Below are 24635 nucleotides of genomic sequence, written 5' to 3' on the forward strand. Positions count from 1 at the left end.
TTTGTTTTATTGACTATTTTATGATATTTATTTTGTTTAATTTTCACTTCCAGGATCCACTCTATTTTTGAAGTCTATAGATGCTTTCTCACATGTCAAAAATGCAAAATTCTTATGTGAGGCTATTGAGGAGGTCATAAGGGAGGTGGGGGAAGAGAATGTTGTCCAAGTGGTGACTGATAATGCAACTAATTATGTTGCTGTAGGTAAAATTTAAACTTCTAAGTTCTAAAAAATTTATTTGTTTTTCATTAAATTTTGAAAATTAACACATCTAAATTTTTAATTGTTTACTAACTAATTTAAAATTGCTGTAGGAAAACTTTTGATGGAGAGACACCCAAGAATCTTTTGGACTCCATATGCGGCCCATTGCCTCAACCTCATATTAGAGGATATTGGCAAGCTTGAATGTGTGAAATCATGTGTCGCTAAAGCCAAAAGTCTTTGCAAGTTCATCTATAATCATGCCTTGGCCCTCAGCATTATGAGAGAATACACGAAGGGAAAGGAGTTAGCTCATCTCGATATCACAAGATTTGCTTCTAATTTTATCACACTAAAATCCTTGTTCAGTTCAAGGTTAGCTTTGAGGTGTGCATGTTTGTTGGTCTACAATGGAGTTCCTCCTCCTTTGCCAAGACCCCTGTAGGGATAGATGCAACAAAATGCATTTATGATGAAGAAGGTTTTTGGGAGCCATGTAAGGAGATTGTGGAGGTAATTTAAATTTTAAAAGCTAAGTCTTAAAATTTTATAAATTAATTTATCTCATACATATTTATGTTTTATTTTCATTGTGCAACTTTGCAAAGTTTCATCATTCACTAAATTGTTTTTTTGTTTAATTGTTTTGTAGATCACTGAGGCCCTTGTAGCCCTCCTATGAGTCGCTGATGGGGAGAAGCCCGCTATGGGCTACATATATGAGGGCATGGATAGGGCCAAGGAGGCTATTAAGGCCAAATATGTAGGAGTTGAGGACAAGTATGGCCCTATTTGGGACATAATTGATAGGAGATGGCAAAATCTCATAAACCCATCCATACAGCAGCCTGTTACCTCAATCCAACGTACCGTTTCCATGAAGATTTCAAGGTAGATGAAGAGGTTCTTAGTGGCCTATACACTATGATATCAAAGATGGCCACTAATGTCACAGATATATTGCTTGAGATGAATGCCTATAATAATGCAACAGGGCCTATTTTTTCAAGTCAAATTTACAAAGAAGGTCGTACAAAATTGCAGCCAAGTAAAAATTGCAGCTTAAGCCTTATACAATCTAGTTTTTAAATTTCTAACTTTAAATTTCAAATTTTGAAATGAGACTAATATTTTTTTCTTTTCCTTTTTTCAAAATTCAAATAGATGGTGCCAAATTTTTCAGTCTTCAACCAAAATCCTTCAGCAAATCGTCATCCGCATAATGAGCCAGCCAAGTAGCGCTTATGGGTGTGAGCACAACTGGAGCATGTTCAAGCACATCCACTCGAAGAGGCGTAACAAGTTGTCTATGGAGAAAATGAATAAGCTAGTCTTAGTGCATTACAACCTACACATTAGGACCAGGGAGATTTTGGATAGTTACACCACTCTGATTACTCTAGAGGAGGTTGATCCAGAGTCTAAGTGGATCACTGAGGCTATTCATCCTGTCTTTGATGATGAGGACCTAGAGTAGGTTGACGAGGCAGACAGAGAGGCTGAGGTCGTGGCTATGGCAGTAGAGGAACAGAGAGCTATAGTTGTTCCTAGTGGCACCTCATAGGCACTAGCAAAGACTACAGCTGATCCTAGAGGCACCTCACAGGCTGATGCTATGGCTAATCAGCCATCCAGGACCTACCGTAGACGCCTTACTAAGGGGCATTTATGGATTATACTGAGCCTGAGGTTGAGGTTGGGGATGAGGATGAGGATGAGGACTAGGAGCAATAGCTATAGTCTTGTTTTAACCTTTTGTTTAACTTAACATATGATCGGAATTTGGAACATTTGATGATGACTATTTATGTGTTGGATTTCATGTATTTGACATACATTTTGATGGGTTTCATGGATTTATCATTTTATATATCTATGATTCTATGTTTTACTTTTCTATTTCCTTTAGCTACTGTTTAAATTTTAGTATTTAGCAATTTAACTTTGCACTTATGTAATCAATGTATGTTTAAGTATGTGCATTGTAATCAAATTACCTTCTATTTCATGATTTTATTGTGTATTTAAGCTTTATTCAATTATGGGTGCATGGAATGTTATTTAAATCCTAAAAAATCTCAAAATTTTGAGGTTTTTTCACTTTGTCGAGTCACTGCGGAGTCTGAGCTGGGTCACGGGTCAAGTTACCCTTGCCGAGTCCGAGCCAAGTCCAAGTCACGTTACTTTGCACGGATCAAAGTGTCTTCTAATTCTTCTTTGCGGATTAGAGATTCTCTACCTGCTAGTCTCTCTACTATGGATGGCAAATTTGGGCCTAGTGTTTCTTCTTTGTTGAATGAGGCAGGAATTGTTTGTGCTAAGAAAATAGCTAATGTTGGCACTGTCAAGCATGACGTTTATCTGTTGTTGGTTCTTATGTCATTCTTCTAGTGGAGGGCCCCACTACTAGTTCTATCTAAAACTCTCTTGTTGGTTTTGTTGTGGCTGGCTCTTGTCCTACTTCTATCTTGGGGTCTCAAGCTTTGGTTTCTCAGGATTGGCAAGAGAAGACTTCTGTGGTGGAGGAGAGGTGGAACCCAGTTGTTGGAAAACACCATAAGAATCCCCTCCTCATTTTGACATAACACTACACTCTCAAAAGAAGGGAGGTAAAGGAAGATCCTAGTTTTTCCTTGTTTTGTACAAGTTGTGGAATCCTGGTTTCAAACCCATTGGGCAAATTGGGCTTTTTGTTTATTTCTTTTATTTTGCCAGTTTCTTTTGGTCTTGACTAGTGTTGTCCTTTGCATTATTCCTTTGGTTTGTCTTGGGTTGTTTCTTTGTCTTTGCTGGCAGCATTTTATCTTGGGGCTTTCGGTGAATATCTTTATGCTCTAAAAGTTGTCAAGGGTTTCCGGTCCCTTCAAAACCTATTTTTAAATTAATTGAAAACAATGATTACTAAAAACTACAAATCTACTTTAAGTGTTTTCATAGATTAAATCTTTCTTCAAATTTTTATCTATAATATGTTTATATTCAATATAAAAAAATTATCTTGACCAATTCCCTATGTGAATTTTCAAATTATCTGATACCGTCTCCCTCCCTACTCGCTTTCATTACCCTGAGAGTGATGGTGAGCTCTTTATTTACCACCTTAGGAGACTTCTCACACCTGCTAGTTTTAGTGAGTCGCTTACTACCTCTGACATGTTTGATTCACTTGCCTCTGCCATCTCGGATTCTGCTCTCCTTTCTAGTCCTCACCGTCTCCCTCCCTCTCTCAGAGCTAAGTATCGAAATACTTGTCCTATGAATAAATGGTTTGATACTGATTGCAAAGCTTTCCATCGCTCTGTTCACGTTGCCTTTGAGACTCAATCTCCTGCCTTCACCCATCTACGCCTTTCGTACCTCTGTTTTCTTCACCACAAGAAACGTTCTTTTGCCTCTTTTGAATACAGAACCCTTTGCTCCACGCTTATCCAAAATCCCCAGATCTTTTGGTGTACCCTTTTCCCTTAGTGCTCTCCCCCGTCCTCCACTCTCAACTACCACTCTTTGACCTCCCATATCATTACACTTTACGACATTCCTGGGCAGCCACCTCTTTGCTCCACTCCACCTCCATACTGTCGTTTGTCCACCTACTCTAGTATTATTGAGGCCATCAGATCTTTGAGATGTAGTAGAGCAACAGATGAAGAGGGTTTCCAAGCAGAACTTTTTCAACTCGGTGCTTTGGTTCTCGGATCTTACCTTCCTACACTCTTTAATAGAGTTGTTTGCACTGGGTTTCCTGAGTCTTGGTCTAGAGATGTGATTTACCCTATTCATAGTTTGGGCCTGCTTCCAAGCCGGGTAACTACAGAACTATTATGACCGGACATACTTTGCCAAACTTTATGCCACTGCTCTGAACACCATGTTATCTAGTGAGCTTGATAGAAGAGGTTGTAGAGCTAAAGGGCAGGCTGGTTTTCGGGCAAACCATCAAACTATGGATCATGTATTCACATTGCGAGCTATCATCGAGGAGGCTAGGCACAGGTCCCAAAAGGTCTATTGTTGTTTTGTGGACTTTCATAAGGTTTTTGATTTTGTTCGTAGGGTGGCCTTATTTTAGAGACTGTAGGCGATTGGGATCTCGAAATTGTTGTAGACTGCCATTATGAGGCTTTATGAGAGGGTAACCAGTAGGCTCAAAACTTCGGAGGGCTTTTCTGTTCTGATTCAGAGCACCATTGGGGTGAAACAGGGCTGTCTTCTTTCTCCTACGATGTTTGGTTTGTATATTGATGAGTTGGAGGATTTCCTTGTGAACTCCTCTCAACCGGGAGATGGGTGCTATTTACATGAGGTTTCGATCTCCATTCTCCTTTTTGCTAATGATGTGGTTCTCTTCGCCTCTTCCCCCAACAACTTGCAGAGACTCCTTGATGGTTTGGGTTCTTTTTGTGATCAACGACAGCTTGTGGTCAATCTATCTAAGACTCAGAGTTATGGTTTTTAACTGTTTAAAGACCTCTCATCTTCATTTCTTCTTTCAGGGTCAGGAGGTTCAGATTACTCCCTTTTATATGTATCTTGGTGTGAAGTTCTCAGGGCCGCACTTCAGCTTGAGACCAACTATTCAGTCCAGAGTTAGTAAGGGGATGGGTTCCTTGACTTTGCTGGAAAGACAATGTTTCAAGCATCATTTTCAAGATATTTCATCCAAGTTGTCCCTTTTCGACTCCTTGGTTCGTCCGACAGTTCTCTACGGCTCGGTTGTTTGGGGGCCTTCTCTTATTGCTTTTGATTGGGCTTCTACTGAGCAGGTTCAAACGTTGATGTTACAGCGTATCATAAGATGTCACCGACAAACCCCTCACAGCATTGTCTTAGCTAAGTTTGGAGCTCATCCTCTCAAACTTGCAACCATTTTTTATTTGATTTGGTTCCTTCATCGGCTTCATGGTTTTATGGAGGCAGATGTTGACCGGCACAGATACTCTCATCTTGCATACTGTTCTTCTGTTGAGATTATGAGATCTAACACCTCTACAAGGTTTCGTTGTTGGTACGCCTAGGCCACCTCTTTGTTGGGTTCGATTTGTATTGAGATAGATCGTCTTCCTCCTTACCAGTTTTCTCTTAATGCTCTTGCTCATCTTCTCCCCTCACGTCAGGAGTTGAACGAGCATGTCAGGCAAGATATCTGTAGACAGTACATTATCACAACCTGGTGTAATCCCCTAGGAGATCTGCAACCTTACCCAACCTTCTATGCGGAGCATTTCTTGAGATTTAGGATGGTATTATTGTTCGCCCTGCTTATCTTTATTGATGCTGGAATCATGCCTTAGAGTTTTCTTTAGGCTCTTTCAAAGTTGGTTCTCATCGCCTCAGGGCTCGAACCGATCACCATATGGATCAGGCTGATAGGATATGTCAGTTGTGTACTTTGGTAGAGGTTGAGACTGAGATCCACTTCATTTTTCGATGTCCTCTTTATTATGAGATCAAAGGGAGATTTTACTACCTTTTCAAAGACTATTCTTCTCTTTCAATGTTCTTCAGTTATATTGATCAGCGGTGTCTTGCACTATATCTTCGAGAGGCCACCCACCTTAGTGAGGTTACTCTGTAGTCTTCTATACCTCAAGGGCGTACCTTAGACCAGCTCATTATTGCCTTTTTCTCTCCCTTGTCTCCTCCACATGGTTTGAAAAGGCCTTCCAGTACTTCTCATTCCAGATTGGTTAGACAATGCACTAGTCTCTCCAAGCAGTGACAGTCCTACAGTGGTTCTACACGGAAATCTAAGACTATGGATCGTTCACAGGTTTACCCCTCTATTACTGATTTCTATGTGACAAGGAAGGACCCTTAGTCCTTACCTTGTCTTCTCTCTTGTTTTGTTTCTTGCTTTTATTTCTTCTCACTCACAGTTTGGTGCTTCTACTTTGGTTGGCTCTTCTGTTTGTATGCTCAGTCAACCTTGTTGGTTTCTTGTGGACATTAATATTATTATCTTATCTTATCTAGAAGATTCTCAAAATCTGTATTTTTATTTTGAGAAACTGGAAGCCTTCATGACTTCAATGTATGCATGCTGTCATTGTAGAGGTTTAGACTTTGAAATCAGAATAATCGGGTTTTCACAGGATTTATATTCAAACTACAAGTAGATTCTGCTCCCGTGGAATTTTCTGACTCTCATACCTTGGTTATTCAAAGATGCTTTGGAATAAAGATCCTGCATTTTACACTTGTTTCCATCCCCCTCCCCAACTTGCCCCAAACAAAAGTGTCTGACATTTGAAATAACAGTTGAAAAAGCATGTTCAAATATAATCAGCACTATTTTTCAGAAAAGCATCAATTGGTTCGGCAAGTAATTATGTGGCTATGAATAAATTGGCATTGGTTCCCATAGACGCAAAACAATGGATTGAAGATATGAAGAAGATTATAAATATGTATTTATTTTCTTGGGTCAATTCATAAAACTCAATTTCAGGATATAAAAGCCTGCTAATGTAGTTTAAAAGACTTGCTAGGATTCACAAATTTACTAGATTCTGATCATATAATTAATTTAAAAATTTAACATATATGCAATCTTCCAATCGTTCAATTTCGTCTCCAATGAGAATGGTAAATTAAGGTGAAGGTAAGATAAGATCTGATTCCTTTTTATCATGGTGAATAAGACCTTTCAATCAATGCTAGTGTACAAAAGAGAATGGTGGAGAAAAATAGAAAAATGAAAGCATGCAACCCTGATTACCTTTCAAACACCAAAGTGAAATAGATCTATAAATTTTACATCATTAGATTATTCACTAATTGCAAATTACCTTGTAAGATGTTCGTGAACAATCTCATCTTTCAACTTATCATCAGAAAATAAATTATTTTCAGTTTTTGCATCTGCTTCCCTCTCTATCATTGAATGTGTGCTATATCCTGTAATGGGAAGTTGCCAATATCCAAAAGATATCAACTTGCACCTCTATATCAAAAAACTCAAATTAAAAAAGAAACGCTAATCAAATAATAAACAGAAAATCAGAATTTTACATCCAATGACATTATCCATATGAACTTAACTATAACAGTTTATAAAGTTTTGAAATGCCATGGCATAGAACATTATATTGAAAAAAAAGAAAATATACTTATACTTAATGCTGGTTAAAAAAAACAATGTAGCAAGATATGTGAGATATAGAGTTTCAAACAGAAATAACTTTCTATAAAAAAGATAACTTGATGGATGCACTACACTTATCAGATAATAAAATACCCATAATTTTCTCAAGGAACAAAAACACTAACCATCTTTGGCAATGCCTATATCTTGGCCTTTGTATTGAATTGATGACACAATTTGCTTTGAATTCTTGAAACTCCTATTTCTGCACCTTTCAAATGCACATATTCAGATAGTGCAGAAGATTCCCATGCGAGATTAGCAACAATAAACATGGTATTGTGTTTCAAAAGCCAAATGAATAAAACATAGTTGCTAACATGGACCTCAAGGATGATTTGATACTCGCGCAAAAAACACAAAACTAAAAAATGGTGTGTACAAAAGTAATATCAAACTTACAAGATAGACAGCAATATCCTCCATCCTATTTACCTTCATTTACATTAGAATCTAAAAATATATCTTTGAAAAAAATCATGAAAGCATCTTTAAAAAGTAATATAGGATTTGTTGAGAAAAGGTTTTGTACACCTTACATTATGTTTGTACTGTTACACTATTATTGTGTGTTGTACCTAGGAGAACCTAGATAGATACACGTTACTAGACGTGAACAGTCTTGGGGCAACTTTATGTGTTGTATTGTAGCATTGGAATTATGTTTAATGTGAGTGTCATAATGGGATATTATATTGTATTTATTTAATATTGGTGATAAATATTTAATAAAGGGAAAACTTTGTGTCCAAGACTAAATCAGGGGGCAATAGTATTGTGTTCACATGGTTGTGTGGCACATGGTTTTACTTTACCACTATTTGTATTTTGTGCAAGCTTATTTCTATAAAAGCATACACATGTTAGTGTTTTGGGTTGGCTAGTTAAGTGGGCTGTCCTTATTAAGTCTTTCTGAAGGTTACATATTTGTAGCATGACATGGGATGTATGCATATATGCTCGTCCACATGGACAATACATTAGAGGGCTTGATGTTTCAGGAGTTATCAATATCACTCTATAGGTCCATTGTATTTATTTATGGATGAATAACTCATGAAGTATGAATGTTTTTGGAGGCTGGGTTTTTCCCTCATAAGGGCTTTCGTAAGGTATATCTTGTTCTATACTGTGGCTTGTTTATTAGATCTTTGCATAATTCAATTCTTCGAATAAAATTCCTAGATTTCATTTCTAAGAAAGGAGCCCCATTTGAAATTTCTCATACAACATTCATTTTAAATTTTAATCTATCGAAAAAAGAAACGATACCATTCCTCAATATGATACCATTTTACATCAAGTAACTTTTATCGATAATTGGAAAAAAATCATTCATGAACTTTGTATTATTTATTATGTTTTTAAAATTATTAAATAAAAAAATTTTGTAATGTTTTTTATTAAAAATTATTGTTATGTCCTAAAGCTTTAGAAATAATATTAAATTTAGTTAAATATAAATGTGGTCAATATATGATATATAGTCAAAAAAATTACAAATTATATAAAATATTAAATAGTTTATATCTAAGGGATTTTACATAGATATAGACTTAATTTTGAATAATTTCATTTCAATTTTTAATTGTAAATTTAACTTAAATTATATTATGAATTAAAAATAAAAATTTATTAAGCAACACCCTACAACACAACAGTAAATTGTGATCCTCTTGTCTAGGAGGTCTTTGGTTCAAGTCTACTTGAGCTTAACAAATAATAATAATTAATCTCAGCTTCGACCTAATGTAAAAGTTTTAATTTTAAAATATGATTATTTAAAAGAATTTGAATTCTATTTTGATGAGGCTATTACATTTAAAAATAGGCATTAAGGAATATATAATAATTATGTGTCCATATATACTGATACACATACATATACATGTACATATATATATATATATATATATATATATATATATATATATATATATATATATAGACGCGCAGGCGCACACATTATGAATGGCGTATCCTGTCGTATCCATACAAGTGTCGTATCCATACAAGGAGTCTCGAAAAATGATTGTATCCATATCCGATATTGTATTTGTACCTACACCCATACCCGCATCCATGCAAGTTTGTTTATGATTCACAAGCTTTCTCTCTTTAGTTTATGGTTTCTTCCCTAAGATTCATGCATATGAATTTATTAGGATGGTGACATATTGTGGGAGAGCATGGATCATTGTGATTGTTCTTGGTACCACATGTTTTAATTCACTTATTGCACCTGTGATATGACCTTTGATTGGTGGAGTTGATATGCTTTAAGCGTCATTTCTAGATTTGGTATTAGCCATACAATAGGAGTTCCTAGACATGTGTGTTCTTCGTTGACAGGTTTTTATGCAATGAGCTTGATTACAATTTATAGGTTGATATGATATTGGCATGAGTTTACTATTGGTCTTTATACGTAGAAGGTGTGAATGGTTGGATGTATTGGCATGTATTGTGATTTCCAATCATGTGAGTTTTGGCCTTATGATGGTAACTTGAAGCCTCTGTTATCCCACAGGATTTGATGCATAAGTTTTTGGATCTGTGCATCTTCACCTTGGCTTGTTCCTATTCATCCATAGGTGGCATGTTGTAGGATGAGAGTTCTTGCTTAAGACGGTGGTCACGTGGGCTTATTGCAAGTATCTCAATATAGCACAAGAGAATGTTAAGATTCATGTGGTTACATGTATGGCTATGATGATATATTTCAATGATTGACCGTTATGCAATGTATTGTTATATTATTTTTGTATGTGTTGCGCCTAGGGGGACCCAAATGGACCTACATCACTAGACATGAACATCTTAAAGTCACATTATGTGTTTTATTGTAACGTTGAGATTAAACTTAATGTGGATGTCACATTGGGATATCATATTATATTTATTTAGTATTGCTGAAAGATATTTAATAAAGTGAAAACTTAGTACCCAATATTAAATCAGGAATCAATGGTTTTGTGTTCACATGGTTTTATGGCACATGGTTTTAATCTATCACTAATTGTGTTTTATGTGAGCTTGTTTCTATAAAAGAAAACACATGTCAGTGGTCTGGGTTGGCTGGTTGAGTGGGCCATCATTATTGAGTTTTTCTAAAGGTTGCATATGTGAAGCATGGTATGTGATGTGCGAATAATGTTTGGGCACATGGACAATGCATTAAAGAGCTCAAAGTTTTGGGAGTATTCATTGTAACTCTCTAAGTGCTTTGTGTTGCTTTAAAAGTGAATAATACATAGACATTTGCTTTTGGAGGCTGGATTTTTCCCTCGTGTGAGTTTTCTTATGATATGTTTTGTGTTATATTGTGGCTTGTCTAATTGACCTTTGCATAATGTTGATTTTGTAAGCTTATATGTATAATTGTGTCTCATAGGTTATGTAGGAAATGGATTAAATGAATTGGGTGTGAAGAGCTATTTACTAACAAAATTTAAAAAGTTGACAATAGTCTCCTTCGTCCTAAAAGATATCATAAAAGTATCCTAGTTTAAGCTCATAACTTCAAAGAAAAGACTTTGAAAGCATTTGTAGCACTTGAGTGCATGCTTGTCTGACCAATTTGTTGATCTCACATGTTTTCTCCTAGAATTATGCTAAGACTTAAGCATAAATGTTAACCTAAGCATATAGCTTAGGAAAAGTCATCAATGTTTACCATACAGGGTAAAAGAATACTTATCACATGTAGGTAGTATAGTAAGATATAACACAAAACAGATAGTTTATTCGTATACACAATATGCACTTCAATGCTTACAATATGATTATGCTCATTAAAATTATTCTAATGATGTTCCAAAGTCCCTTCCGGATTGTATACATATACTTTCCCGAAGGGGTGACTCAACCATCATGCGCCCTTTCAAATACTATTCCACCTGTCGGATACACTATAGAATTTACCAACAACATCCCCCCCAAAAAGTAAAGTCGTCTCCAGACGACAATACAACAAAACTCAATATAAACAATCTGATTACATCAATGTATAGATACTAAGCAAAAGGATACATCCCAGATGTAGTGGTCGTCTGTGCCCTCAGTTCGTTCAACTCTGCCCGTAGCTTGTACACTTGCTCCTTTCGAACTTTCAATTTCACTTCTACCTCCATCTGAAGCTCCAAAGCTAACTGCATCATCCCAGCAATCTCTCCCAGCTCTTCCTCCTCATCTACTACTCGCTCCTTTTCTGCTGCTAATTGTTCCTTCTCTGCTGCCAATTTCTATAGCTGACTCTGTCTAGCTAACAAGGCTGCCCTCTCGGATTCCCAAGCTGCCCTCTCCGTGGCTAGCCTGATAGCTGACTCCTCCCGAGCCCTCTCAGCTGCTACCTGATCTGATCTGCCTGCCTGGCTCCTCCCGACAATGACGCCAAATGTTTATCGTACAAGGTAAAAGAATAATTATTGCATTAGTACAGTAAGATATAACATAGAACAGATACTTTATTCATATCCGCAATATGCACTTCAACGCTTACAATATGATTATGCTCATTACAATTATTTTGATAATGTTCCAAATATTACAAGGTAATTGGTAAAATACTTGCTTAATATTAACGGAGACCGAAAGGTCAATATATACAAAAGAATGAGACGATGTTTCCTTAGGAAACGATCGTAAAGAATAGAAACATTCTATTCTAGAGAAAGCAAAAAAACGAAAGCAAACTAAAGACTAAGCTTAGTTGCCGGATTCGTCCCCTACTGCCCGGATTCGGGTTCGGGTCCGTACGGGTCTGGATTCGTCCCTGGGTTTGGTTCAGGTCCGGGCAGGGTCCTTAGTTTTGACTGTGGATTCGTCTGGGTCCTTGCTGAAGCGAACCTAGATGAACCCACAGCGAACCCAAGGCTAAAACAACATTAAAGAGTGTATTTTTTTAATTGTTTTCTTATGCAACTCTCAAAGGAACTTAATAAAAAACATTTCACTCATCTAATCCCTTATGTCAAGGAGGACGATGATATAGCAACATATGGGACTAGTGGAACCAGTTTGGGTTCCAATGATGAAGATCTAGATATAGTTGCAGCTGGGGATGAAGCCATTGATCCCTCATTTTGTGATGATCCATTTGACCCTTGAAGGGCATTTGATACTATGATTACTGATAAACTACTAAAAACTTGTCATCTATCATCATGTTTCAATCTTTATTACTTGATGAACTAGTCTTTCTTTTGCAATTTAGTAATTCAATGTATTATTTGATGAACTAGTCTATGTTTTGCAATTTAGTAATTCAATGTATAATTTTCTTTACAATCATGAAGATAGATTAATGAGCGAGTATTTAATGCTTTTAGATTCAGGTAAAAACAGGTTTTGAAGGGACCCGAAACCCTTTGGCATTTGGCATTGATCAATGATCAAGCAACAATTGTTCATATTGTGAAATGACTTTGTTTTGCAACTATGCATGTTTCTCTTGTGTGAATGTGTTTATATATATATATATATATACTCACGAACCCACCCACGAACCCAAATGGGCAAATAAAAAATTGCCCGAATCCACGAACCGAACCCCGAACCCGAAACCGTCCCCGAACCCGAATCGGCAACTTAGAGATTAAGATATTTACAATAGATAATCATTAACTACTAATAAACGACTTATCTATTATTGTAATACCCTCCCTTAATGGTTAATCTATCTAACACACCAAGCTGTCCTCTGAATTCGACAAACTTATCAGGACCAAGAGGCTTGGTGAGAATGTCTGCAGTCTAATCTGTGGTAGGAACATACTGCAAATCTATAGTCCTGTCTTCAACCAGTTGTCGTATGTAATGATAGTGAACGTCCACATGCTTGGTTCGTTCATGGAAGAGTGGATTTCGTGCTAACTTGATAACGCCTTCGTTATCAACAAACAGAGCAATCGGTCCTGTTGGTGACATCTACATATCCCCAAGCATTCGACAAAGCCAAACAGCTTCAGATCCTGCCTTAACAGTCCCTCTGTATTCAACCTCTGTAGAAGAGAGAGAAACTACTTGTTGCTTCTTGCTGGTCCATGTGACTGCACCGAATCCCAAACTAAACACATATCCAAATGTTGACATTTTATCATCAACAGAGCCTGCCCAATCTGAATCTGTGAACCCACTGAGTTTAGGATTAGAACTTTGAGAGTACATAAGTCCATAATCTGAAGTGCCCTTCACATAACGAAGCACATGCTTTGCTGCCATCCAATGATCAGCCTTAGGACCTGTCATAAAGTGTGAAATATAGCTGATTGTGAAGCTGATATCAAGCCTAGTAGAAGAGAGGTAGATGAGGCTGCCTACTAGTTGCCTATATGTAGTATCATCAACGGAAGGAGAATCAAACTTTGTTTATAAATTGAGACCTTTCTCGATAGGTGTAAATGCAGGTTTGCAATCCTGCATTTGGAATTTGTCTAACAAGGCCCTAGCATTTTCGGACTAAGAGATGAATATACCAGAAGGTTGTTCTCAAACTTCAACACCTAAGCAATAATGCATGAGCCCAAGGCCAGTCATATCAAAAGACTAGCATAAGTTCTATTTGATTCTCTAAATCAAAGAGGCTGAACTGCCAGTGATGATCAAATCATCCACATAGATAACCAAAAGGATGATGTCACTGTCAGTAGTCTTGATGTACAGATTTGAGTCTAAAGAACTCCTCTTGAAGCCTTGATCACTAAGGTACTTATCAATCTTGATGTACCATGCCCGAGGGGCCTGCTTCAAGCCATAGAGAGCTTTAACCAATCGGAGAACCTGATGGTCTTTACTAGCAACCTTGAAACCAGGAGGCTGCGTCATGTAGACCTTTTCATGGAGATCACCATTCAAGAAAGCACTCTTGACATCCATCTAATCAAACTGTGCTGCCATGGCTAGGACTAATCTGATGGTGCTCATCTTTGCAATAGGAGCAAAGGTCTCTTCATAATCAATAACCTGACGCTAAGAAAAGCCCTTCACCACTAAATGAGCTTTGCACTTGTCCAAAGTACCATCTAATTTGTACTTGATTTTGTAGAGCCATTTGCAGCCAATGGGTTTTTTCCCCGGTGGAAGATCAAAACGGACCCAAGTGGTGTTCTTCAGCAAGCTCTAGTGTTCAGATGTCATGGCTTGTTCCCACTCTAGAATTCCTTTAGCCTCGGAATATGTTTGAGATTCAAACACATTATGAATGTTGGCCATGAGAGCAAAGTTAACAGTATCTGTAGTTTTGCTCTTTTTTCGAGCAATTCTCCCATCAATGAGCTCATCATCATGAAGATCAGCAAGTGTCTTAGCCCACCACTTAGGCCGGATAGGAGAATGACCAATAGTAGTACTAGGAGATGCTGATCAGCAGGATCCTCATCAAGAGAAGCTGGATCAAACTCAGGTGAAGCATCTACAAAGTGAGGTGAACCTGTAGGAGAAGCCAGAAGAGTCTGTACAAGTATCACTGAAATAATTAGACGTACAGGAGCTACTGGAGCCCTCCCATCAAGTGGAGCTAATGGAAGCCGAACTCCCAAATCATGAGCCATCATAGGCTAGTCTGCTGGATCAGGAACAAGAGAAATAGGCATGAATGGTCCTCGTTGCTCATCAAAGTCTACATCATGACTGTATATGAGACGAGATGTGTCAACATCAATCAGGCAGTAGGCTTTGTGAAGACTGCTATATCCAGCAAGCATGAGTTTCTAACTCTTGGCATCCAACTTGGTGCGTGACGCATCAAGGATCCAAACAAAAGCAAGGGAGTCAAAAACCTTCAGGTGACTGATTCTGGGCTTGTGACCTAACCAGGCCTCTTCCGGAGTTTTACCTTTGACTGCCACTATGGGTGACCGGTTCAACAAATAAACTGCAATGTTAACTACTTCGGAACATGTCTGTGTTTGAGCATGGAACGAGCCATCTCAATGATTGTCCTGTTCCGATGTACAACTACACTGTTATGTTGTGGCGTGTGGGTTGTGGTTAACTAGCATTTGATGCCATGTGTATCCAAGAAGCTGGAGAAAGCATTAGAACAAAATACCCCCCCATTATTTAATCTAAGAGTAATAATAGATTTCCCAGACTCTTTTTCAACTAAAAGTTCAAACTTCTGAAATACAGGAAATGCATCTGATTTCTTTTTAAGGAAATACACCCACATTTTTCTACTGAAATCATCAACAAACAACAAAAAATATCTGGACCCAAGAATAGCATGAGTGGCCATACGGCCACAGATATCGGCATGAACAAGCTAAAGTACCTGAGAAGCTCGCCAAGAATTGCCACTGGTGAAAGGTGTGCGATGTTGCTTCCCAACCTGGCATGCATCACAAACTCCAAGCTGTTGAGTCTGAATCTCTAGCAATCCAAGAACAAGCTCATTCTGAACAAGCTGTGAGAGATAATGCACATTTAAGTGCCCATATCGCTAATGCCAAAATGTGCTGACAGAAGATTGTCGAGCAGCCATAGCTAAGTCCTGAGAATCACCAAAATCAAAAAGTCTGAAAAGACCATGATCCTCAAGACCTACTACAACAGTAGACTTAGTCGCCCGATCAGTGATGGTGCACTGATGTGAATTGAAGGTGACTGCCAAGTGTGAAGAATGTCGCAGCAACTGACTGACTGAGAGTAGATTTAGTTCCATCCCTAGAATGTAGTACACATCAAGGAATATGAAATTCCTCCCAACAGACTGAATCTGAATGTTGCCTTTACCAATAACAGTGTACTCTTCTCCGCCACCAAAAATAATAGACTCTGAATAAGGCTAGTAGTCAGTAAACCAGTCTCTACGGTGAGTGAAATGTCGAGAGGCACCTAATTAATGTACCAGGTAGATGACTTCACATGATCTGCAGGTCTTTTAGCCATAAATGCATAAAAGGCAAATTCCACCTGCTCAATGTGCTCTACACTATTCGCTTTAGGCTACAAACCTGACTGCTTAGACTGTGCAGCTAAGCAATTCCGACATTCAACCTTCATATGACCAAACTTGTGGCAGTAGTTGCATTGAATGTTCTTCTTTCTAGAACCATCTGGGACTAGAGCAAACGACTTCTGCTAAGATGGCTGCTGAAACTTGCCCTTATCCTTCTGAAAGGATTTCGCAACAAAGGCTTGCTCTGTGGAGGTGGAACTGGAGCTGCTACCAAACTGTTGTTTCCACCGATCTTGCTGAAGCAACAAGGTGCAGAGATTAGTGAACTTCAAATCAACACCAAAAGATGTGATGTTGAGAGTCTCGATAAAATGCTCATAGGATTTTGATAAACTCCAAAGAGTGATAACCACAATATCCTCTTCCTCCATCTTGTGACCGATGGCAAGTAGCTAATCGCAGATTTCCTGAATCCGATTCAGGTGTGCCTGGAGCGAGGTGCGCTCATCCATTACAATAGAAAACAGAGTGTTTTTTAGAAAGAAGGCTCTGCTTTTGTCAGAAGTTTGATTAAGATTGTTGAGATGTGTCCAGATCTTAGCAGCTGTCTTGCCAGATGGAATCTGAAAAAACTAATCATCAGCCACTAATAATTTGAGAAGCATCACTACCTCTCGGTTATTCAAATCCCATGTATCTTGATCAGGACCCGGAGAAGTCGGACGCTTTGTAACACCCAGAACAAGTTGATTGGTGTTCCGATGTTCAAAAATATCGATGATCTGCTACTTCCAGGTGTCGTAATTGCGACCATTGAATTTGGAGTTATGCTCGAGCAGAATATTTGTCAGAGATGCCATGGCACTTTTTCAATGAAAACTGTGAAAGTTTGTGAAGGCACGTTCTTTGAGAAAAAAATTCAGAAGACCCAGAAGAATCAGAGAGTGACCCAGAAGAGAGCTCGAAAAACCTAGAAGGAAAATGTTGTTTTTTGGATCCGCTAGCTCAAAAATCGAGGCACCCAGAAAATGGCCGACAAACCAATTGAGCTCTCGAAAAACCCACCAAGAATCTGGAAACAAAAAAAATTCCAACCCCAAAAATTAGGGTTTCAAGCCAAAAAAACCAGTTGGCGGACATGGAGGTCAAAACAACAAAAAAATAGTGTTTGCAGGTCTGAAAATGCCCGATTTATTTTAGAACACAGGCGTTTTGGCAATTACAGCAGAGAGAATGAAGATTGATGTCCAAAAGTCACACGATCAGGAAAAAAAAGGCACGTTTTTGTTCTGGAAAAAAAATGACCTGCATGTTTGGTTTCCGCGATCTGCAGAGGAGTGATCCAAAGATAGGAGCCAAACTCGTTACTGAACCTTGCAAAAATCACGTGGAGTCTTGATTCAAGCCACCAAACACGCCAAATACCACCACCAAAAACATGATTTTTGTTGGTCGCAATTTTTAAAGAGGAGTCGCAATTTTCAAAGAGGATTCTTAGGAAAAACAACCTCCAGATTTTCGATTTGCCACGGGTTGCAAAGTGATAGCTACAAAATCGTGATTTTCAGACCTGAGTTGCAAAACCCTATCTTGAGATTTCCCCAGGCAAAAAACCCTAGGCGGGTTTTGGAGAAAATCGATTGAAAAAATTTTGAAAAAATTTAAACAATTCTTGAAATTATAAATTTTCCCAAAAAAACTTAAGTATTAGCTCTGATACCATATTACAAGGTAATTGGTAAAAATACTTGCTTAATATTAATAGAGACGAAAGGTCAATATATACAAAAGAATGAAACGATGTTTCCATAGGAAACGATCGTAAAGAATAGAAACATTATATTTTAGAGAAAGCAAAAAAACGAAAGCAAACTAAAGCTTAAGATATTTACAATAGATAATCATTAACTAATAATAGACGACTTATCTATTATTGTAATATCAAAGTCCCTTCCTGACGGTGTACATATAATTTCCCGAAGGGGTGACTCAACTGTCACGCGCCCTTTCAGATACTATTCTACCCGTTGGCTACACTATAGAATTTACCGACAACAATCAAGTGCTCATGGGAATGAAATGTTTAGTCACACATCTTTATAAAATGGATAGCACCCGAAAACCTTCAAAGAATTTATAAAACATCAACAACAAATAAGCCCTTGTACAAGTAATAAATCCCCATTAAAACATGACTGCTTTAAGAATTCTGAAAACTCCAACTGAAGACCTGACCATATTTATCATTTCAACTACATTCAACAAGTTTAATAAATCCCCATTTGCTATATTCTCTTTCTCCTTTACTTCACATGAAACCTCTTGAAATGCAATTGCTAACAACTGACACAAACTACACAAAAACATTTCAGATTGTCGAATTTCCTTTTCAAGTTCACAACACTTTGAGACTAAAGAACATAGGCAACAATAAGAAAACAGGATATAAGTCCATGCCTAACAGAAGGATTCTAACTTACCTAAAGTGGATGGCAGTCCTCTCCCTCTCTAGTTTAAACAATCCATGCAAGACAGTTTTTGTTCTTTGATGTCATTGTCTCAATCCTTTTCGTGCATATCTTTGATTTGCAACCATTCAATGTGCCTTTCTAAGCCTATCACTTTTACTTCACAATTCAAAAGGTTCCACTGCAACTTTAGACTTCGGTTAAAATGGACCCATTGGTTGCAACTTTAGCATCCCTCTATCATACTAAACATGTCATCAACACACATGATATTTTCGATGTGTTGTCATGCAGCAACACCATAAATGCATTCACATCTGATATGGTTGCAACTTGAGACCTCTACCTTAAAGAGCACATAACTGGTTGAGCCCTTCTGGTACAAAATTCAAGGCAAGATTTTCTCCAACGCTAAAAGTGGCCTCCAAATAATATAAAACACCGAACAACTTGGTTTTTCCTCATTTCTTTGTAAACAGTAAATTTCATATGTGCAGGGTGTTCAAATATTTTTGCTTGTTGGATCAACATAGGGAGTTGAAGATTGAACTTTGAAAATTCATCAAGGAATAGATCCCCATTCCCACGCATTTGCAACCTTCCATTGGCTGTAAAGGAGATCGTAGAAGGATTTTTTGCAGAGGTAATATTTTTGCTCTGATTTTGTTTTACAAATATGAAATAAATTATTTGATTGTTTATCTATTTTTTCCATGCTTTTATAAATGTATGAAAGATTTAACACAGCTAGGTTATCTACATCTACTGTTTGTGTTCAATATTTAATTTTTGTTTTCAATGCATGACAAAATTTCTTACAATAGATATCAGAGTGACAACTAGTTCTGCCTACAAAAGTCAACCAAAATTCAAAATAAATCCAAATTCTCCACTATAGAAATACGTTGATATGATACGACCAGTTCCAAGAGGTGAGAAGTACATTTAAAAATGCAGTGGATGTTATCTACCACATTCAAGTCCATATTTTTGGGTGAAAGCCCTTTACTGCGGAACAGCTTAAAAAGATGTCAAAGCTTGCCCTAAATAAGACACTGTAGCTAGGTCCTATATCATCAAAGACCTTGTTAAAATATATTATAGAGCAAGAAGCAGATGAATGAGAAGAACTTATTAAATCAGCCCATTAAGAATGATCAAAGGGAATGCAGCCCCACCTAATCCCAATCTTGCGGTAAAAACCCACCTGTCTTGGCATCAACCAATGTTCAAAAGGAACAGCCACTAAACTCAAAAGATAAAAGGGGCATTTTGGGAGCTGAATTTCAAAATGAGAGTCAAGACATTGCCAACCAACATGTAGCAAGGTGTATTATGCAAATAGATTGTCTTTAAATGTTGCTCACTCCATATTGGAAACAGATGTTGAAAAATGTTAATAAAGCTCCAAACAGGTAGAAAGGCTCAAGTTTTTAGAAGGTGCATTGCATCTTGTTGGAAAGAGAGATCAAGAGGCTTGAAGATGCATCTAAACCCATAACAAATTCATGGATTGCGATAGGTGTGTCCATTGTTTCAGATGGGTGGAAAGATTCAAAATATCATCCCTTAATCAATGTCATAACAATGTCCCCTGAAGCGATAATTTTGTGAGTCCTGCATTATGAGGGTGGGCGAAAAAAGGTCAATTTATTGCTGATATTCTCATCGCATGCATAGAGATAATGGGGCCCCATAATGTTGTTCAAGTCATAATGGACAATACAGAATTGTAGAATTGTTGGAATGTTGTTTGAGAAATGATATCAACATATCTTTTGGAAACCTTATGCAGTGGTCCACTCGCTAAATCTTATGCTACAGAAGATTGGGAATAAAATTGATTGGATGAAAGAAGTGTATGTTGAGGCTGAGGAAATCCAAATCTTCATCCCTAACCACCACATGTCTCGAGGAATTTTCAGATCAGTTTCAAAATTGGAACTATTGAAGGTAAGTGAAGTAGTATAAAATTTGCATTTTCTGATTTTCATAATTTGATTATGTGTTCTAATTCTTCTTTGAAGTTTGTTTTTTTATTTTAACCATTTTGGCATCAATTTCTATAATAGATTGCAGAGACCCATTTCTTTTAGAAAACAATCATTTTGAAACAACTTGTGAAAGTTAAGAGTGGCACTTTCTAATATGGTGATTAGCCAGAATTGGTATATATGGAAGCAAAGCAGCACTAAGCTGAGTATGAGAGCAAGAAAAGTTAGGCAGAGGACCCATGGTGGGATCATGTGGAGTATCTCCTGAGTTCACTAAGTCCATTTTGAGCATGATTCTCTATACTAACATGAACAGCATTGGAGAGATATATAATGTCATCAACTCAATGCTTGGGAAGATAAACTACATCATAAATGTGAGAGAGCAAGGACCAAAGCTTGAAGAAGATGACCACTCCATTACATCTTCTTGGTTTGTGTCGAATCCAAAATACTACAGCAATCAATTTCTTTTTGTGCTAGGAAGGCTTGCCCCATGCAGAGATTTCAAAGTGGCTGATGGGTACAAGGCAGCATTCCTCATATTCTATTATAAAGATAAATTATGAGATAAATTAAGAATGACTTTATAGAGTTCGCGCACTCAAATTGTCAAGGCATCAAACCAACAGATATTTTCAGGATTAAAAATGAATTGAGGAACAAAAGTAATTCCCAATAGGCAGAATTATTATAAGAAAAGCTAGACTCCGATTAAAGATCACTTGAACTATTAATACATGCTCTTATTAAGAAAACAATTCATTCAGATATCCATAAGTACATATATCTACATTGAGCTTGGAACTAACAGATCAGACATACATATTTGAATACAATATGATCTGGAATGCAGACTGATTATTCCACTGCACTAGTCAGAATGTTGGTTTGTTCCAGTCGATAGCCCAATCAGGGTATTCCGCCTCGGAAGTGGTGCAACATAGGCTATAGCACAAGCAAGAGTATATTTTGAAGGATTTGTGGAAGTCCAAAAACCTACAAACTCAAAACTCTTTGAATGATGCTCCATCTATCACTGCTCTAAATCACAAAGATCTTCAGTGACAACCCGAATGGCCTGGAACAGTTTCTCTGATCTGAACCCTGTGAAATAGGTACATCTGCGGGAAACTGGAGCACATATATTTTTGTCCACTCAATAAAGCACAATAAATTGCACTGCAAAAGAGTGAAGAACTAGTTTATGTACACTTCAACATGTGTCATCTTTCACACAAACAACATGACTACAAGCAAGGAGAGACAAATATGTGAGATATAGAGCTTACTGACTTGGATGCTTCCACTTGAGGACTCGAAAAGCAAACACACTCTTGGTGCAAGTGCCACCGGCACTGCTTCTGGTTCATTTTGTCGGAGACTGTAGCTGCAACAGAGATCTTTATCTCCAATTTTGCTATATGTTGAAATAGAGATAATACCTTTGTATTGTGTCAACAAATGGAGAAGATATTTATGATGATATTTCCATCATATTTAGTGAGCACAATGTGGCATATAATGTATTCTAGGTGTCACACTCTAGATATTTGACATGTGACATGTGAAAAGTCATGTGTTTGGAAATATGAAGAGACTTGTATCTAAAAATCGAAGAGACCTTAGTTATGCTATGAAGGGTCTCTCAATTCTCTATATATATGAGATTGTTTTGTGTGTGTGTACTTGTATCAAGTGGAAAATCTTGTACTTGAACATTTTTAATCAATAAAAGAGATTTTTCTGGTGTGGCTGGGTTTTTCCCTTCAAGTTGAAGGGTTGTCCTAGGATAAATGTCTTGTGTCTTTTGAACCTATTTTTTGTTCTTTATCGTTGTTTATCATTAATTCTAAGCAAAACATTAAGATGGTAATAAAGCCAGGTTAGACAACAGCAATGACGGAGTGCCTTTTGTACTTTGGTTCATATATCTATTCAAACTGCTAATTCATAGGCAATCTATAAGTTTTGAAATTCTGGTAACTGCAAGTCAGATTATTCTTCATACCCATGTTTGATCCTTCTATGATTCTTCATTTGTATAAGAAATAACAAATATTAAGTTCTATCTGTATTCTTTCTCAGAGATGAGTTTGTATATATGCTCCTCTCCTTTATTTCACATCAGTTGGTCTATGGTTGCTGTTGAAGATGTTCCAGCTAGGCCTTCTTATTGTCATCATTGAGCTATGACAACGTGCGACCTCCTCTATCTATTGTTATTTCTTTCATGATCAGTTTGGAATGTGCCACTCTACAGTGTCATGGCAATGTGCGTCTTTTATCTTGGTTTGATTTTCTTCTATATGACATGTCCGCTGAAGCCATTAGTATGGTTCTTGGTGTTGTCAACTACATTGCTGAGTCACTTCATATTCCTCTGTTGAGTGTGTTCTATTTGCTAACATGGACTTAACGCCGTCTATTATTTCTGAGTGGTGATTTTGTTTATATCTTTTATGTCAATTACTCTTGAATTTATGGCATCTGTTACACCACATTACTGTGTGTGCTTCCAAAACGGAAAGCTTTTGATTATTGAATAAAGTGTTCTCTTTATTTATATTATCATGTATATGTTCAGTATTGAGAATCAAGTTCAACGAAATAGAAATGAAAAGTATATGATTTCAGGTTGCAAATTGTTTGTTATCAATGATAAAAGAGATTGTAATATGCTTCCGGATTTGTCATCGAACCATCAGTAATACGTTTGGTTTTCTTTATTCCTTCTATTGATATAAATGTTGAGCAAGTGGACTGTGATTTTTTTGTCATATTAATAACTGAAAGCTGTTCTGAGAAGTTTGATGTCAGTCATTATAATTGTCCATTGGCAGTGTGAGATTTTTGTACTTGTTTTTAAGAAGCAAAATAAAGGGTGAGGATCAACAGTGCAGTTATAATTGCTCAGTCTGAATGTGGTGACTGCAGGAAGCAATCTAATGGGAAGAGGAAAAGGTCGGCTCTTGAGACGTTGATGATTGTAGCAGAGATGGCCACAACGGTTGTTATGGAGGTTATTTTATCTTCCATGGTGGTTGCTTGGATCCAATTTGGGATGTCTAAGCTAGATCTGCCAGAGGCTACTGCTAGTATCAAGGCGTCACCTGCGCCAGTCAAGAAGACCAGTGTTGTGCAGCTATCTCTGCATCTACTTCAGACATTTCATGTATAAGCGTACTTCTATTAATTGTTAAGAGTTAACAGCTGATTAAGCCTCAGAGCACTTTTTTAGATATTGTGCATCTAGTCTACAAAGAGATAAGTATTCTATGATCCTTTTAGTGTTTGCTTTCTAGCATTGATCTCTATATCCTTTTACAATAGGTTGATCTCTCTTGGTTGCAAGATGCATCAAGAAGCAATGAGGTGATGAGAGATTATATGTAAAAGCCATGAACATGGGGACATTGCTTGCAGTCATGGGACTGAATTGATGATACATATATTCATTAAAAGAGGAAGATCATATACGGAAATGACATTTAGAGGGAGTCTAATCTTCATATGGAGGTTATGCAACAGAGGAAGATGTCTAATTCTTAGCATAGTTATGTGGGAGTGTAACTGCTAAAGCTCTTTGTTTGGTCAAAATGGAATCAGCTATCTTGCTATGGTGATCAAAGTTGTCCCTGCTAAGAGGGAGTCTCTATTTAGAGAGAATCTCAGTCATTCTTATACATGTTAGTATAATGAGTTTTTCTCTAGGAGAGAAGTTTGAGGTGAAATCCCTTGTTAATGAGTTCTTCTCTATGAGAGAAGTTCCAAGTGAAATCCGCTTGTTCCACCCTCTACAAGTAGGTATGGTGGATCCACCCTCTACGAGTAGGCAGGGTGAAAATGCATTTTACTCTCGGAGAAGTCTCAAGTGAAAGCCCTCATAAAACCCTCTACAAGTAGGTATGTTGAACCACCCT

The 24635-nt window shown here is 37.4% G+C and overlaps 1 protein-coding gene across 1 annotated transcript in view; it reads right to left on the reverse strand.

The window, feature by feature from the left end:
• LOC149574925 (NAD(P)-binding Rossmann-fold superfamily protein) overlaps positions 1–24635 on the reverse strand; it is a 230827-nt gene that overhangs the window by 203905 nt on the left and 2287 nt on the right. The window contains exons 2-3 of the mRNA XM_089814774.1: positions 7477–7556; positions 6996–7104 (exon numbers count right to left, since the gene is read on the reverse strand). Coding sequence (XP_089670900.1) covers positions 6996–7104; positions 7477–7556 — 189 coding nt within the window. The remainder of the gene's footprint in view (positions 1–6995; positions 7105–7476; positions 7557–24635) is intronic.

Source organism: Cupressus sempervirens, chromosome 2 (genome assembly GCF_028749045.1).
Source record: "Cupressus sempervirens isolate cs-2001-9-10 chromosome 2, ASM2874904v1, whole genome shotgun sequence".
Taxonomy (NCBI): Eukaryota; Viridiplantae; Streptophyta; class Pinopsida; order Cupressales; family Cupressaceae; genus Cupressus; species Cupressus sempervirens.